Consider the following 14698-nt stretch of genomic DNA (forward strand, 5'->3'; position numbering starts at 1 on the left):
AACTAGGAGTATGTTTTTTTTGTTTATTGTTTTGTTTGTTTCCAGACTGTCTAGAGGATGAGTATCTGTTTGGGCGGGAGTCCAGCTGTCACTATGTGTTTGAAGACCCGAAACGCATCAGGATGTACAGCAAGAAACACTTCAGGATTTACAGAGTAAGATTAGTTCTGTCTGACTGACTGTCTGTCTGACATACATTACTATACTCTATCCACCTTATTTTTGAATGCCCCACTGTAAAAAATAATTGTGCGTACAAGGTCCGGTTTAAGTGACTTATTGTTGCAGCTTGCCATTTCCTAAATGGTATTCTACTTGATTTGAAAAGATGGCCACCTACACTCAGTCCCTTGTACCCTGGCTGAATTGAACATAACTTGGCCAATAAGTATTTAACATACAAAATAAAACAACCCGTAATATCTTAATTTTATGTAGAATGCAGAGGACATGTTTAGTTAAACTTGCATTCCAGGAATATTGTGCTCTAAAGATGACGATAGTGGCTCGAGACTGTTTCGTCCTGAAACCCACACGCTTTGCGGTGGTGGTTTTAGCGGAACCTATGTGGGATTTGAGGCGTAACCTATGTGCGTTTTAGCGTAATTTATGTGGGATTCGAGGCGTAACCTATGTGGGGTTTGGCGTAACCTATGTGGGATTCGAAATAACACATCCGAGATATAAAACGTTACGAATATAGCCACGGTATAAACAACAAACTAACACTGGTGATCCGTATGGAAACAGTGTTACTCGAAATGGTTAAAAGTTCTATCAATTTGGTAATTTAGTGGTGTTTTACTGCCATGTAACATAACTAACTAGCGGCTAATATTAGCCACCTCAGGCGATTACCCATGAATGCACTGCGGTCTTAAAGGGATATTTATCGACGAGATGTTTGCCAAGCTGGACCTGATTAGTGATTTGCTCCGTTCGCCCAGACGGGTGTCAAGCTGTCAGCAACAAGGCTGGGAGGATCACACCGGAAGAAGCACCCATCAGCAGATCAGGCAAAAATGGCCGCCAAAAATAAGGTGGATAGCCCCTCTTAGATTGGCCCAAAATTCCACTAATATCCACAAACTACTGGCATTTTCTTCAGTCTAAAAGTTGCCAAGCCGTCCAATTTAGCCGATAGAGCAACCCTGCAAGTGAGCTGGGTTATTAACGCCACGGCTCTCAGGGTTTTCCGCTACTGCAGACAATGTCCAGCTGGTTGAAAATAGTAGCCAGCCTCGCAGCAGAGGGAGGGCGGCTGCGCTGTGTATGGGAAGGGTTGTGATGTGTTTGGCGGTGGTCCAACGCGTTATTTGTCACCCCTGCTTCGTTTCCTCTGTTTTCCTTGACTCAAACATTAATTTTAATTTTCAGTAATGCTTTACAGCCACAGTTTCACTCCATATGTAATCTTAACATCCTAAGTATTTTGATATGTTTGCTGCTTCATTTGTTGAAACAACCTTTTTTCCTCCAACGTGCATCAGTAAGGCTATTTACTTGTTTTTTTTGTTTTTTTTTTTTGTTTTTGTTTTTCCCGATTTTTTTATCCCATTTGTATCCCCCTTAGTGCTAATTTACTTTTATTTATCCTGGTTGCTACTCCACCCTCTGCTGATCTGGGGAGAGCCGAAACTGGCTCCATGCTTCCTCCGAGACATGGGCAGTTAGCCAGCCGCTTCTTTTCACCTGACAGGGGAAGCTTCACCAGTAGGACATAGCACGTGGGAGGTTCATGCTATTCCAACCGGTTCCCCTCCCTCCGAACAGGCGCCCTTAACGACCAGAGGAGGAACCACATTAGCAACCAGGATATTGCATGTTTTGGTGAAGGGGGTTCCTATATGAAGGAAACCCCCGGGAGGCACGGGGAGAACATGCAAACTCCACACAGAAAGGCCCTTTTGACGACCCCACCCGGGCGGTGGGCACTCAAGGACATGTGGCACGCATTCCTTCAGCGTTCACAGCGTCCCAGGTGAGAATCGAACCCAGGACCTTCGAGCTGTGAGGCGACAGTGCTTACCACTGCACCACCGTACCCCCCTATTTACTTGTTTATGACATTATTTTGACAGTTTTAACCGGAAGTTTCCATTTTGGCTGGCCTGACACTGGGGCTGGGCAGCCTTCTGCGAAGGGAGAAGAGAGCCCGCAGCCATGGAGAAACTGAACGGGTTGAGAGTGCAATCTAAAAGTTTAAAAGGCGACGCTGCTGCTGCATGCTGCTTAGCTGGGTTAAAAAAACATGTACTAGTGGCCTTTTGATGTAAAAAGTTATATCTCCCCCTCTCTCTCTCGCTCTCTCTCTCTCTCGCTCCCCCCCAGGAGGGCACCATAGTATATGTGGAGGACTACAGTAACAACGGGACGTTTGTTGATGGGAGGCTGATTGGACAGGGGAAGAAGCTTCCGCTCGTCAACAACGCAGTGCTCTCTCTGGCCGAGGAGCGCAACCGAGGTCAGAGGACCACACAGCACTGACATGAGACAAACATGGGACTTTTTAGAAAGTATCTGGGTGCTCACCTGATAGCAGGTGGCTATCAAGTGGCTCACCTGATAGCACACGTACGATGGAGGCTTAGGGCAGGTTCACACCAGCCTTGTTTAGTAAAATTTAGTAGTAGTTAGGAAGTTAGGCATAGCAGTGCCACCTAAAACAGGAAGTTGGGTTGTTCTGCCTTCAGAGTAAAAGCATAAATTGTGTCACTTATGAGAAAAAAATATTTTTTGAGTTGTGCAGGGCAACAAATGGTTAGAGAAGTATAATAGTATTTAAAAATCAAATCGAAAATCTAATTTAGAGAGAAAAAATCATTTTTTTTATTTATTTTTGCTGATCCGAAAAATCCGTGATCCGTGGCTCAAAATCCGTCACGCGATCCGATCCGTGGGTTTTCTGAATCGTGCCAGCCCTATTGCTAGATACTCCATTGTAGTCTAGCTAGACTCACACGATTGTGAATTGTGTTTCCTGCTCAGTTGCCCGTGCGCAGTGTAGGAAATTAAAAAAATATTTTGAGGGCCCACTGTCTAAAAACTGGGGGCATTTACAAAAGTTTTTGGGCACTTTGAAAAATAGTAATTTTTAGTGCATAAAGTTAAAGCGTAGTGTGAACAACAGCGCTATTTGTGTGAGTGTGTTCTTCATTGTTGTCTTCTGGCAACCAGCTTGCAGGTGCTGAGTGTGTGTTACACACGGAAATTCGTGCTTGGTATCTCAGGATCTGCCCTCTGCTGGTTCATGTCCTACCTCTCAGGGAGATCTTTCAGCGGCAGCAATAAAATGCAGGGCTCGACATTAACGGATGCCTGGTTGCCCCGGGCAACAACAACAAAAAAGTCAACCATTTCTTGGCCTTTGGTGGCCACAGTGGCAACCACGTTTTAACATGTAAAAAAAATATGTACAGCAACAAACAGCAAAATATACACCAAATAAATGCTTTTAATACTTGTGAGTGACATATATGTGACATTTTATTGCTGTTACAATCGGAACGATGTTACTAATTGCCGGTCGGAACCTACGTGATGCATGCTGCACGTGCGGTGTGTTTAACGAGTACTGACTCTGACAGGTGGCTGCTCGCTCGCACACAATCACACCGGCTGCAGGACGCACCGTGAAGATGTCAAAAGCAGATTAAGTCTGGCTGGGTCAAAGCCCCAACTAATAACGCTAACCTTGCGTCAGCATCGACATCACAAATCGAGCTGCAAGATTTTTTTTTAAGAGAGAGAAAGAAGTTGGATCAAGAAGGGCCCAGATGGAGCCTGAAAAGGTGTGTCTTAAGCCTTTTCCGAAAGATCGGCAGTGATTCGGCCGTCCTGACCGAAGGTGGAAGCTCGTTCCACCATTGAGGTGCCAGGGACGAGAAGAGTCGCGAACGGGATGAGCAAATTTTGAGCACCCGTAGTGAAGGAGGGGCGAGGCGTCCTGCACTGGTGGAGGAGCGGAGGGAACGGTGAGAGACAGAAACAAAGGAGGAGGAAATTATTTGTCAAGTCATTGAGGTGAAATACCCCTGCGTCTTTGAATGGGACGGAACCCTAACGCTATACTGCAAAGCATGTCGCCTACAACAAGCCTACAACATACACCTCGACCAGGACATCCTTCAAAAACGTTTTACCACCACGTATATGTGCTGCTGAGAAATGAGGAACGCTTTACATCCCTGCCTCGTCACATACGGGGTGAGAGAGAGAGGGAGCGCTGCGGGGACAGGGCCGCTTCTGGGCCTTTTGGGGCCCTATGCAACCTCTTAGAGTGGGGGCCCCAAACCACTGTCATCATTAGAGCCCGACCGATATATCGGTCCACCGATATTATCGGCCGATAACCGATATATCGGTGTTGGCCGATATGCCGATATTTTTTATTTCTTTATTTTTTAAGTTATAGACAGCATGTCTTGTATATTTGATCTTTTTTCTTAACTCAAATTATATTTTATATTTGTTCTGTTTGTGTTTTTGTATTTCTAGTTACCGTAAATTCCGGACTATAAGCCGCGGCTTTTTTCCCGTTTTTTGGCCTTTTTTGGCCCCTGCGGCTTATATAACGGTGCGGCTTATCTATGGATTTAAAAAAAAAAAAAAACGGAATTCTCTCTTCTTTAGCACTCTTTCTAACTATAAATCCACTTCTGTTTTAATTTCCTCTCTTGCCCTCTTTTCACCACACTGTATGACACTGTATGACACTGTGTGCACTGTAAAAAAGAAACACAGGTGGTGTTGTGTTATGTTGTTTTGTTGAAATGTTAATAAATGGGAGCTTCCTCAAACAGCCATCTCTTTCCCGACAATCCCCTCTGTGCATGAACCCTTACATATGGTAATTAAACATTAAAACACAATAAAAAATAAAAAATAAAAAATACCATTAAAACACCCGCGGCTTATAGTCCGGTGCGGCTTATATATGTAAAAAACAGTCAACTTTGCAGGTGCGGCTTATACACCGGTGCGGCTTATAGTCCGGAATTTACGGTATTTATAATTATTAAATTCCGAGTTCGGTTTACTGTTTCATTGCATTGATGTCATTTTGGACAATAACGTTTATTGATAAGCTGTAAAATATCCTCCCTACATTACATATCTCAAGTCATGTCAAGTCATATCTTTGTCAAGTGTTTGATATTTGAGGGATCATTGCAAAAGAATTGTGTAATATAACGGTGTATTATATAATATAAGAATATCGGCCGATATATCGATATCATCATAGTATCCCTGAATGAACATAAAGAGGCATAGGCTATTTCATTATCAATCATGCTTTTAATTAATAAATTAAGCACAATATGAACAATAAATATATGAAAAGGAAAGTTCACAAATATTAGTTAAACAAATGTTTAGAAAATCCTTTGTTTCTTATTATTCTTATTACTACTACTACACCCGGTGCGCACACTGAATAGGCCTATTATACTATATCTATAGACTATTATACTTACTTTTCTGTCACATCTTCATTATTAAGCTGGCTTATGACTGCATACTATCTTAACACATTCACTGCCAGCCATTTTTTTTTTACTGTAGGTAGCTTCTGCCAAGCCGTTTTTTGAGGATTCTGGCTCATTTTACAAGAGCCGAGGATAATTTTCTGCTTGGACTTTGTGAACACGAAGTTCACAAAAGTACTAATAGAATGTGTGCTTTCTCTGTCTAAAAGAGTTAGTTTGTAGAGTTAGTAGTTATGTAGATATTAGCCGTTGAGTACAGCATGGTTTCAGCGTGTGAGACAGGAAGCTGAGATAATTGCAGTTTTGTGAAATTCAATCAAACAGGCAGAACAGTCACTTTAACCATTCATTTTTGGCATCGGTGAGAGATCAGACATCTGAACAATATAGTTCTGAACACCCTCTCCTTTAAACTCCTCCCTCCGTGGGCGTGTCTGGTGGCGTTTGTCACAAGCCAGTTTCTCCTGCCTGTGTGAGCAGTGAGCAGCCTCCCTCTCTGGCGGCCCCTCGTCGGCGAGTGTGGACTGTGGATGGGACTCAATCGTTTCTTGGATTTTCGGTTGAGAGCTTTGATGAAGCTTTGTGCGATTCTAGGCTTTATGCTGCCCACTAGGGCTGCACGATATTGGAAAAAACTGACATTGCGATATTCCCTGCCCCTGCGATATATATTGCGATATGAAAAAATACAGATTTTCACCAGATTACCAGAATAGCTCTATTTTAAAGAAAAGAATACTTCTAGAATGATTGGGATGATTTTGTAGAGGAGTCCATCTGATTTTGGAGGGGAAATTAGGTATTTTAATGTTTCTCAACCACTGGGCTGTCGCCTATACTGTAGGCCTCAGAGCGTCATCTATCAGGGTGCATACACATTTTGACCAATGGATTTCCATGACTTAGGCTACATACATGAAAAAGTGAGTAAGTTATGACATTCTACTTTAAAATGTCACTAGCCTACACTTCACTTAGTGTAATGCAGCCTTTAAAACCAGGGAAAGACAACATGTATGCTGTATCACCATATTACCATATCCAACATTTAAGACCATATAGTCTCATATCACAATATTGATATACAATTTATATATTGCCCACCCCTAATATTGAGTGCCAGAATCTACCTCCCAATGATGCTATTTGCAGAAAAACATTAGATTTCATTGATTATAATCACTGCTTTCAACTTCTTTCGTTCTTCTAACGTTTCAATAAATCAACAATGAAACACCCCTGCCACTTTACACACTTGGTCTGACCCCCCGGAAACCCCCTCCAGAAACGACCAAGTGGTACACTCCGCATCTGCGGAGTTCCGGTTTTTGAGCGCAAGGCTGGCAGTACAGAGAGACGAGGATTCACATGCAGCCGACCGGTGACAAACAATTCATTCGTGAAAAGTAATAAATATACATTTAATTGCCCAGATATGTCTCTTCTCTTTTTATTTTCACTGACATGTTTTGTGTAAATAAGTCGCTATGTATGATTAACTCTACCGTAACGTTACTGCTATCATGTGATGCAACATCAGAGACTTGAAGGGGAGAGACAGCCACAGTGATAACACGGACAACTTCTCAGTAATCAGCCTTCATGTCATAAGTTGCGGTCTTGCTTTTTGGTGTTTCAAGAGTAAATATCTCCACTCCACGGACATGTTGAGTTACAGCAGCCAGCCTGCTGTATGCGAGTGCGCTGCAAACTGTGGACAAGTCCGCCTCCGCAACCACATCGTTTACAGACGGGCTACTGTCTGTCAGCAACGCAACATAAGCAAAAGATAATTCAATTTAGGTCTCTGTGCATGTTTGTTGTGTTGAAGCTAAGCACTAAATGAGTGAGTACAGTAGCGGGGCGTCTCTCTCCTTTGAGAGAGCCTGCATTTCACTCAGTAGGCTACCCCTAAAGTGAGAGTTTATCAAGCAACATGACGAGTTAATTTGCTTTTGACATCGCACGTCCTGCGATGTGACTATCGCGCATGCGCACATCGCAATGTCGATGTGTAAACGATATATCGTGCAGCCCTACTGCCCACCCAGTCTATTTTTGGAACCCCCCACCGTTGTGCGCCGGTGTGCAGCAGCGTGGAAGCGTTTTCGCCTACAGTATGAGAATGAGGCTCGTTCGTTTCTGGGTTTTCGGAATGCGTGCGATTCTGGCCTTTCTGCGGGTGTTTCAAAGTGTGTTTCACCCATAATCTATTATGCAAATTTGCAATCCCCCACGCCAGCACCGCTCTCCGCTCTCGGTGTGCTGCTGCTGGCGCGGCCGCTCTCGGGCGAGTCTGGTGACTGATGACTGTAAAATCGCCAAGCCATTTCCTTGAGAATGGCTTGCTCCCGCGGCTGTTTTTGGTTGGCTTTCTTTCTGTCGGGAGAGCACTGTCGCCACTTAGTTGGTCGGTAAAATAGATTATACACATTCAATACTTCCAATATTTTTATAGGAGACGGGGGGAGCGTTGATCCACGCCCGACCGTCAAAAAAAAAAAAAAAAATTTTAAGACGAGATATCTCGTCTTTGGCACTCAACGGTTGGATTCTGTAAGACGAGATATCTCGTCATTGGCAGTCAACGTGTTAATTACTCAAAATATAAGGCGACTAAAAATGGCAACCATATTTCTATTCAGGCAACCAAAAGCTCCTGCCAGGTTGCCACTGCGGCAACCACTTTTAAAAGTTAATGTCGAGCCCTGAAATGTCACATATACAGTATGTCACTCACAAGTACTAAAAAGCATTTATTTGGTGTATATTTTGCTGTTTGCTGCTGTACATATTTTTTTACATGTTAAAATGTGGTTGCCACTGTGGCCACCAAAGGCCAAGAAATGGTTGACATTTCTTTTGGTTGCCCGGCGCAACCGGACATCCGTTAATGTCGAGCCCTGCTCTGTGCACTGCCTGGTGGCACCTAGGTCCTTTCGGACTCAAGCTTGGCCTCATCTCACTTACTCATGTTGCTGTCTTCTGACTAGATCAGGGATCTTTGATGATGATAGACAGGGCCACCAAAAAATGTCCCCGGTACCAGAGGGCCAGATTGTGACCGTGCACTTCCACCAGTAGAGCTGTGCATCTTCACTGATCTCACGATTCGATACGATTCGATTATACAAGTCTACGATTCGATTCGATTCGATTATACGATGCATCTCGATGCATCTCCGATGCATCTCGATGCATCTTAAATCGATGCATCACTTTTTCCGCAATACATGATTTATTTTTTCTCACTTTCTTTTTTCTCACTGTGTGGCTACTTTTAAAATAAAAGTGCATTTGGAATTGCATTGTATTATGATCCATAATTAAAATAAACAACTGCATGTACCGGTACTTACATTCTATTTTATTTGATTATTAAAAAAAAAAAAAAAAATTAAATAATCGATTTTTGATATTTGTTAATCGATTCAGAATCGTCCTATTAAGCATCGCGATGCATCTCTGAATCGATTATTTTCGGCAGCTCTATCCACCAGTAGCCTACTACTGTAACACCATCACTCCCAAATATAGCTACTAATTTGATGAAAAGGACTGGTAATCCAAGTTTACTATTATTATTTATCAACAGTTACAGTATATAATTCTTCCATTCAGATGACACCATATACTTTGCTCTATAGCTTTAAAACAGCCCGCTACATTAATTTGATGGGGTACATCACCCAAATACGTCATATTTATCAGATTAGTAATGTTGCATGTGCATTGTGCATCCTGGATATAGTTTGTTACAATAGTGTTAGCTCAAATGCTAACGTTAAACAGTATGTGGATGGACAATCCTAACGCTATTGGCACCATGTTCTGGGATGTACAGTAAAATAAACAAACACAAATTTGGGTGGTCTAACCTAAGCAAAAACGTCCGCCTTGTGAAAAAAAAAAAAAAAAAAAAGGCAAATTGACCCGCATGCGCCAGTTGCCCACCCCTGGACTAGATCATTGCTTGTGTTGTATAAAGCTCAGATGCGATGTGAAATTGTAAGATTGTTGTAACGTAAATTAAATGAATTGAATGAAAATAAAATTATCAAAATATTCGGTTGGTCTGTATCTCTGTCTGTCTGCAGTGTTTGTGTTCATGGACCTGATGGCTGATGATCAGAAGAGCTTCCCTAAAGAGATCCAGGAGAAGTACGTGGTGACCCAGAGGATCGGCACGTAAGACTGAAGATCAATACTGCTGTTATTATGATCATTATGATTATGATTATTATTATAACGTTACTGTTGCTGCACAGTCTGGACTTCAGCCGTCCACAGTGATTTCACTGGGCGGGAGTACTTGCCTTGACAGACAACTTCAGCCAATCAACGTCGCCAAATGCAGTCCTTAAGCCAATCAGCGTTGAATTCAGTCAAATCCAGTGTGAAGAACGGCGAAAACGTCTTTTCCGTCGAGAAACTCCGCTGGTGCCTACTCCTGTTCTTGTTTGTTGTTATTGAGTCTATTTCTGCAGTAACTGCACTTTAAGGCAGTAGCGCAGTGGTAGCGCTGTCGCCTCACAACAAGATCCTGGGTTCGATTCCCGCCTGGGACTCTGTGGCACTCAGCGCATGTCGGGTGCTGTATGCTAAGAATACTGCCAACTGCTTCTGGGTGCCCCCCGGAGGAAGGACATGCCTCAATGGGATAAATGCAGAGACTACATTTCGCGGCGCCACTGAGCGTGTGTCTACTGCCACGTATCACTGAGCGTGTGTCTACTGCCACGTATCGTATCGTTATGGCTGTTTACTTCATGTTAACGTTACCGCTCATTACTTGAGGAGCCGCCATTACTGTTTGTCCGGTTATGTTGTCAACTACGAGGCAGGTTTCTGATTGGCCGGTTATTTTGTCAACTATGAGACAGGTCCCTGATTGGTCCGTGCACTTTGTAATTTCTGGAAATCGTTGGGCGGAATGGAGGCCAGACTGATCTGCAGAACGAAACAGAATGTGAGGTCATGTGATCAGGATGGTTTAGCAGGCTAATTTAATTTCTAGATTTTCTTAAACACAAGGTAAATATCGTCGCTGTCCAGTTTTTGTCCTTATCTCCAAATATCTTTTCAGGAGTCAAGAAAAACAGCCTTGTTTTAGCTTGATCACATTCACAATGCATTTTTGACTTTATGCTGTGGATTTTCTTTTGGTTTCACGAGCCGAGGAGGTGTTTCTCAATAGACCCTTGTCACGGGGGCCATTTTGTGTCGAAAAGGCAGGGTAAACACAGGTGCAAGCAAAACACTAATGAGGGTTTCCAACTTCCATGATTGGAATTTGGAAACCCTCATTAGGGTTTATCCTTCAAATGAAGTGAAAACGTGAAAATCACCAAAATTGGAGATAAGTAGTTTTCATTGGACACCGACGATAGAGACTGACAGAAAACAATACTGTTTAGACAGACCTGTTGTTACTCTAAGTGTCCACTCAGAAATGATCTGACTGCAAAGGTGACTCATTTCCACTGAAGGAGGTTAAATAAGGACATTGTGTGTGTGTGTGTGTGTGTGTGTGTGTGTGTGTGTGTGTGTGTGTGTGTGTGTGTGTGTGTGTGTGTGTGTGTGTGTGTGTGTGTGTGTGGTGTGTGTGTGTGTTGCCAGTGGTCTGTGTGGGGAGGTCAAGATGGCATTCGAGAGGTCGACCTGTAAGAAGTTTGCTCTAAAAATCATCGAGAAGAAGAACTTCCCATCAGAGGGGGTGAGTCATCCCGCCCCGCGCTCTGATTGGCCAAGAGGTCGACTTTACTTCTCTCCTCCCTGGTCATGTGACTGATGTGGCAACACCTCCGTCGCGCTGCGTTCAATGCCAGAAGACGACACAATGTAATGTTGCTGAACACGACACAATGTACCGTTAATGAACACAATGTAACGTTACTGAACACGACACAATGTAATATTACTTAACACAGTGTAACATTGCTGCTCGTCAGCTGCTTATGTGAGTTCTAGGGGTTGGGGTAAAAAAAATCGATACAGCATAGTATTGCAATATTTTGTGTGGCAATATATCATATCACATGAAAGCCAAGTATCACAATATTTTTATTATATAAATTGTCAAGTGCATGCAACATTTAAAGGCCCATTCCGTAACTTCTGACTGTTACCGACACCGGTGACGCAAGGCCGGATCTACCATATTAGTCTAGGGAAAATAAGGTTTGACCTTAAACTAATTGCAACAGAATTTATTTTCACATTTTTATGTTTATATTGATGCCCTAAACACTCTAGTAAAAATCCCAAAAAATCCCATTAGTGGAAGTATGTTAAAATGACGTTTTTTCAAAATGGCTGCCATTATTCAACTTTTCGCCATATCTTGACTCCAATTAGACCTACAATGAAAAATTTGGTGTCTATTTCCACATTTTTGGGGGCAAGGAATCCAAAGAAATAGTTGTTGAGTCTCTAAGTACAACAGATTTTTATTTTCTCATTTAAGTATGTAGTCGTTTTAATACAACATGGCATTTCTCACAATGTTAAGTACAACTTTTTATCTTCTGATGAGTCAGTTTCACAATGTAAAAGCTGTGTAAAAAATATAAGAATTAGGTCTTTCTGTTGCTGAAACATGCTCCTTAGACACACTGTTACATTTTCATGAAAATCTTTGATTTAATAAATGTCCTCTTCTTCCCAGAAGCCTCCAATTTCAGGCTGAGGGGCATTTTCACAACTTGAACCCCTACAATCCCCACAGGCCAGGGAACACTGGAGTCCATGTTTTCTACAACTGCAGCTTGCTCTGGTACAATCTGTTTTGCAGTTGCACCTGATGACTTTCAGGAGAGTTGGTGGTGCTGGAGGAAGGTCCATTTCTATTGGGATGAGTTTTCCATCTACCAGATGCCAGCCCCAATCAGCTGGACTCAGGCCTGCCTGACCTAGCCATTCTTGGACTTGCAAGTACACTCTGAAACTGTGGTACTTTGCGGCAGAGGCTGTAGGGGGAAGCACTTGAGGATGCACAAAGATTGCACTTTTGACAAAATCGTTCATGACGAAGTCTATCAATGTTTTCCTCTTTTCCACTACTGTAGATAGTCAGAAGTGCAGCTTGGCCAGCTTCTTCAATTTCCTTTTTTGTTGACGCTTTATTTCTGAAAACGGCTGCATGTTTCTGGAAGTTGGGATTTGTTCGGATCAACTTCAAAGAAGTACCCTTGCCGACCCCAAAGACACTTGATGTCGTATCACAGCCCAATACTGCATGCCCAAAGAGGATACAGTTGCAGGCGTCACTACCTAGGTCTTTTTTCAGGTTGTGAATGTTCCACACTTTGATCTTTGTGGCAGCCTGTTTGGGCTCTGGTCTGAAGAAGATCTTATGGCTTCCTGGATTTGCATGGTGGCACAGCAGAACCAGCAGGTCTGTATCTTCACCAACAACAACAGTGTCTTGTGTTCTTGCTGCCTGCACTGCTGTCTGCACTATCAACAGGTCGGCATCTCCATCACTATGAACAACTCTGAAGCCCACTTCCTCAAGCTTCATCCCCACAAGGTTAATCATCCTTTGTTTGTTGGCTTTGTTTGACAAGAAACAATCCTTCTGTGATTTACAGACCATGGCCTCTGTAAAACTGATTGTTGGCTCCATGTGTCCTTTGCTGCGACGTTGATGGGTGCTGTCCTTAGTAGATGCCCCCCCTTCATATCCATCAAATACAATCGCAGTTGATTGGCCATATTTCTTCTGTACATAGCCTATGTACATCTTTGCAATGGCACCATAGGTCATTCCACGAGGCCAAGGTATCCTTTGCATGAGAGAGCCTCCATCTAGAACATACTGTACATGTGAGGGGCAATCCTGATCCGGTGTATGTTGAGCCCACATAGCATCTGCTAGCGTTGGTTTGTTTGCTTTTCTCATCATCCCCATCTTGTCAAACAATGCAGGAGGGTGTGCACACAATTCATGCTTGAAAATTTCATCACGATTCTCCATGTTTTCTGAAGCAGCAATGTAGCGCTGGAACAGAAGCTCAGGAGCGATTTGCACAATCTCCCCATCAGCTTTGATTCCATGCTTGGCTGCTAGGGTAACTGCCCGCACATTTCTCCTGAAAGTGTACTGTGCAACATTTTCTCCTTCCATTTTGTGCAGAATATTCAAACCTACATCTTTGGCCCTGTCAACATTGACAGAATTATCAGCAGTCACCCCACTAGCAATGCTGCGGAGGGAAGGGTCTGATGTGAAAGGGTTCCGATTTTGTAGGTAATTTTTCAGCTCATCAATGTCTTTTTGATCCCTTTCAATTCTTGTATGCATGCTTTCCTTGTGCTGTTCACTTGTAGTGAATGCTGTTCCTGTGATATCTTGCATGGCATTGTTGACCTCTGCAAATGCAGGCATTGACAGCAACCATGTTACACGCTGCAACTCTGTCATGCCTCTTCCCCTAGTCAGACCACCATTTGTCTTCATGCTTCTCATGAGAACCTGCTCAATCACTAAATCTGTGGAGAGGCCAGCCCAAAGGCGATCACTTCTTCTGAGGACATGGAGACCATCCTCAAAGTATTTGAATGTGGCAGGTTGCTCCTGCTCAAGTTTGAACATCTTTTGTAGGTACAAGTTGACTGACTTGAGATACAGATTGTGTCCAGATGCAGCTAGGTATGGCAGCATCTCAGAAAGAGTCTTGAGGTGAAGTCTCCAGTTTCCCAGACGCTCTGCCAAAAGGAAACGCCTCAATATCTCAATCATGTCCATATAAATGGTAAATGGTCTAAATGGTCTGCATTTATATAGCGCTTTTATCCAAAGCGCTTTACAATGAGTAGATAGTCTACATTCACCCATTCATACACCGATGGCGGCAGGCTGCCACGCAGGGTGCCTACACACCATCGGGAGCAAGGAGGGTTAAGTGTCTTGCCCAAGGACACAGCGACGGCAGCTGGGAGGGAGCGGGGATCGAACCGCCAACCCTTGCGTCATTGGCCGACCCGCTCTACCTCCTGAGCTAAAGCCGCCCCTATACATATATACTGAAGCCATAGTGTAGCAGTCCGTGAGTTCTTCATTTTGTCTTTTGCTTGATTCATCTTCTCCTCCATTCTCTTTAATACTGATGAATCCTCTATGTCTGTAAGGCTGATTTCATTTTTTATCATTCTTTCCAGCAACTCAGTGGCCTGATGCAGGTCATCATTGTCCACTGTACACTCCC

At 43.2% G+C, this 14698-nt stretch overlaps 1 protein-coding gene across 1 annotated transcript in view; it reads left to right on the plus strand.

Annotated features, from left to right (window-relative positions):
• The window catches only part of chek2 (checkpoint kinase 2), a 60312-nt gene that overhangs the window by 3031 nt on the left and 42583 nt on the right, over positions 1–14698 (plus strand). The window contains exons 4-7 of the mRNA XM_083640523.1: positions 46–155; positions 2332–2464; positions 9587–9677; positions 11109–11205. Coding sequence (XP_083496649.1) covers positions 46–155; positions 2332–2464; positions 9587–9677; positions 11109–11205 — 431 coding nt within the window. The remainder of the gene's footprint in view (positions 1–45; positions 156–2331; positions 2465–9586; positions 9678–11108; positions 11206–14698) is intronic.

Source organism: Poromitra crassiceps (genome assembly GCF_964638095.1).
Source record: "Poromitra crassiceps genome assembly, chromosome: 1".
NCBI classification, from domain to species: Eukaryota; Metazoa; Chordata; class Actinopteri; order Beryciformes; family Melamphaidae; genus Poromitra; species Poromitra crassiceps.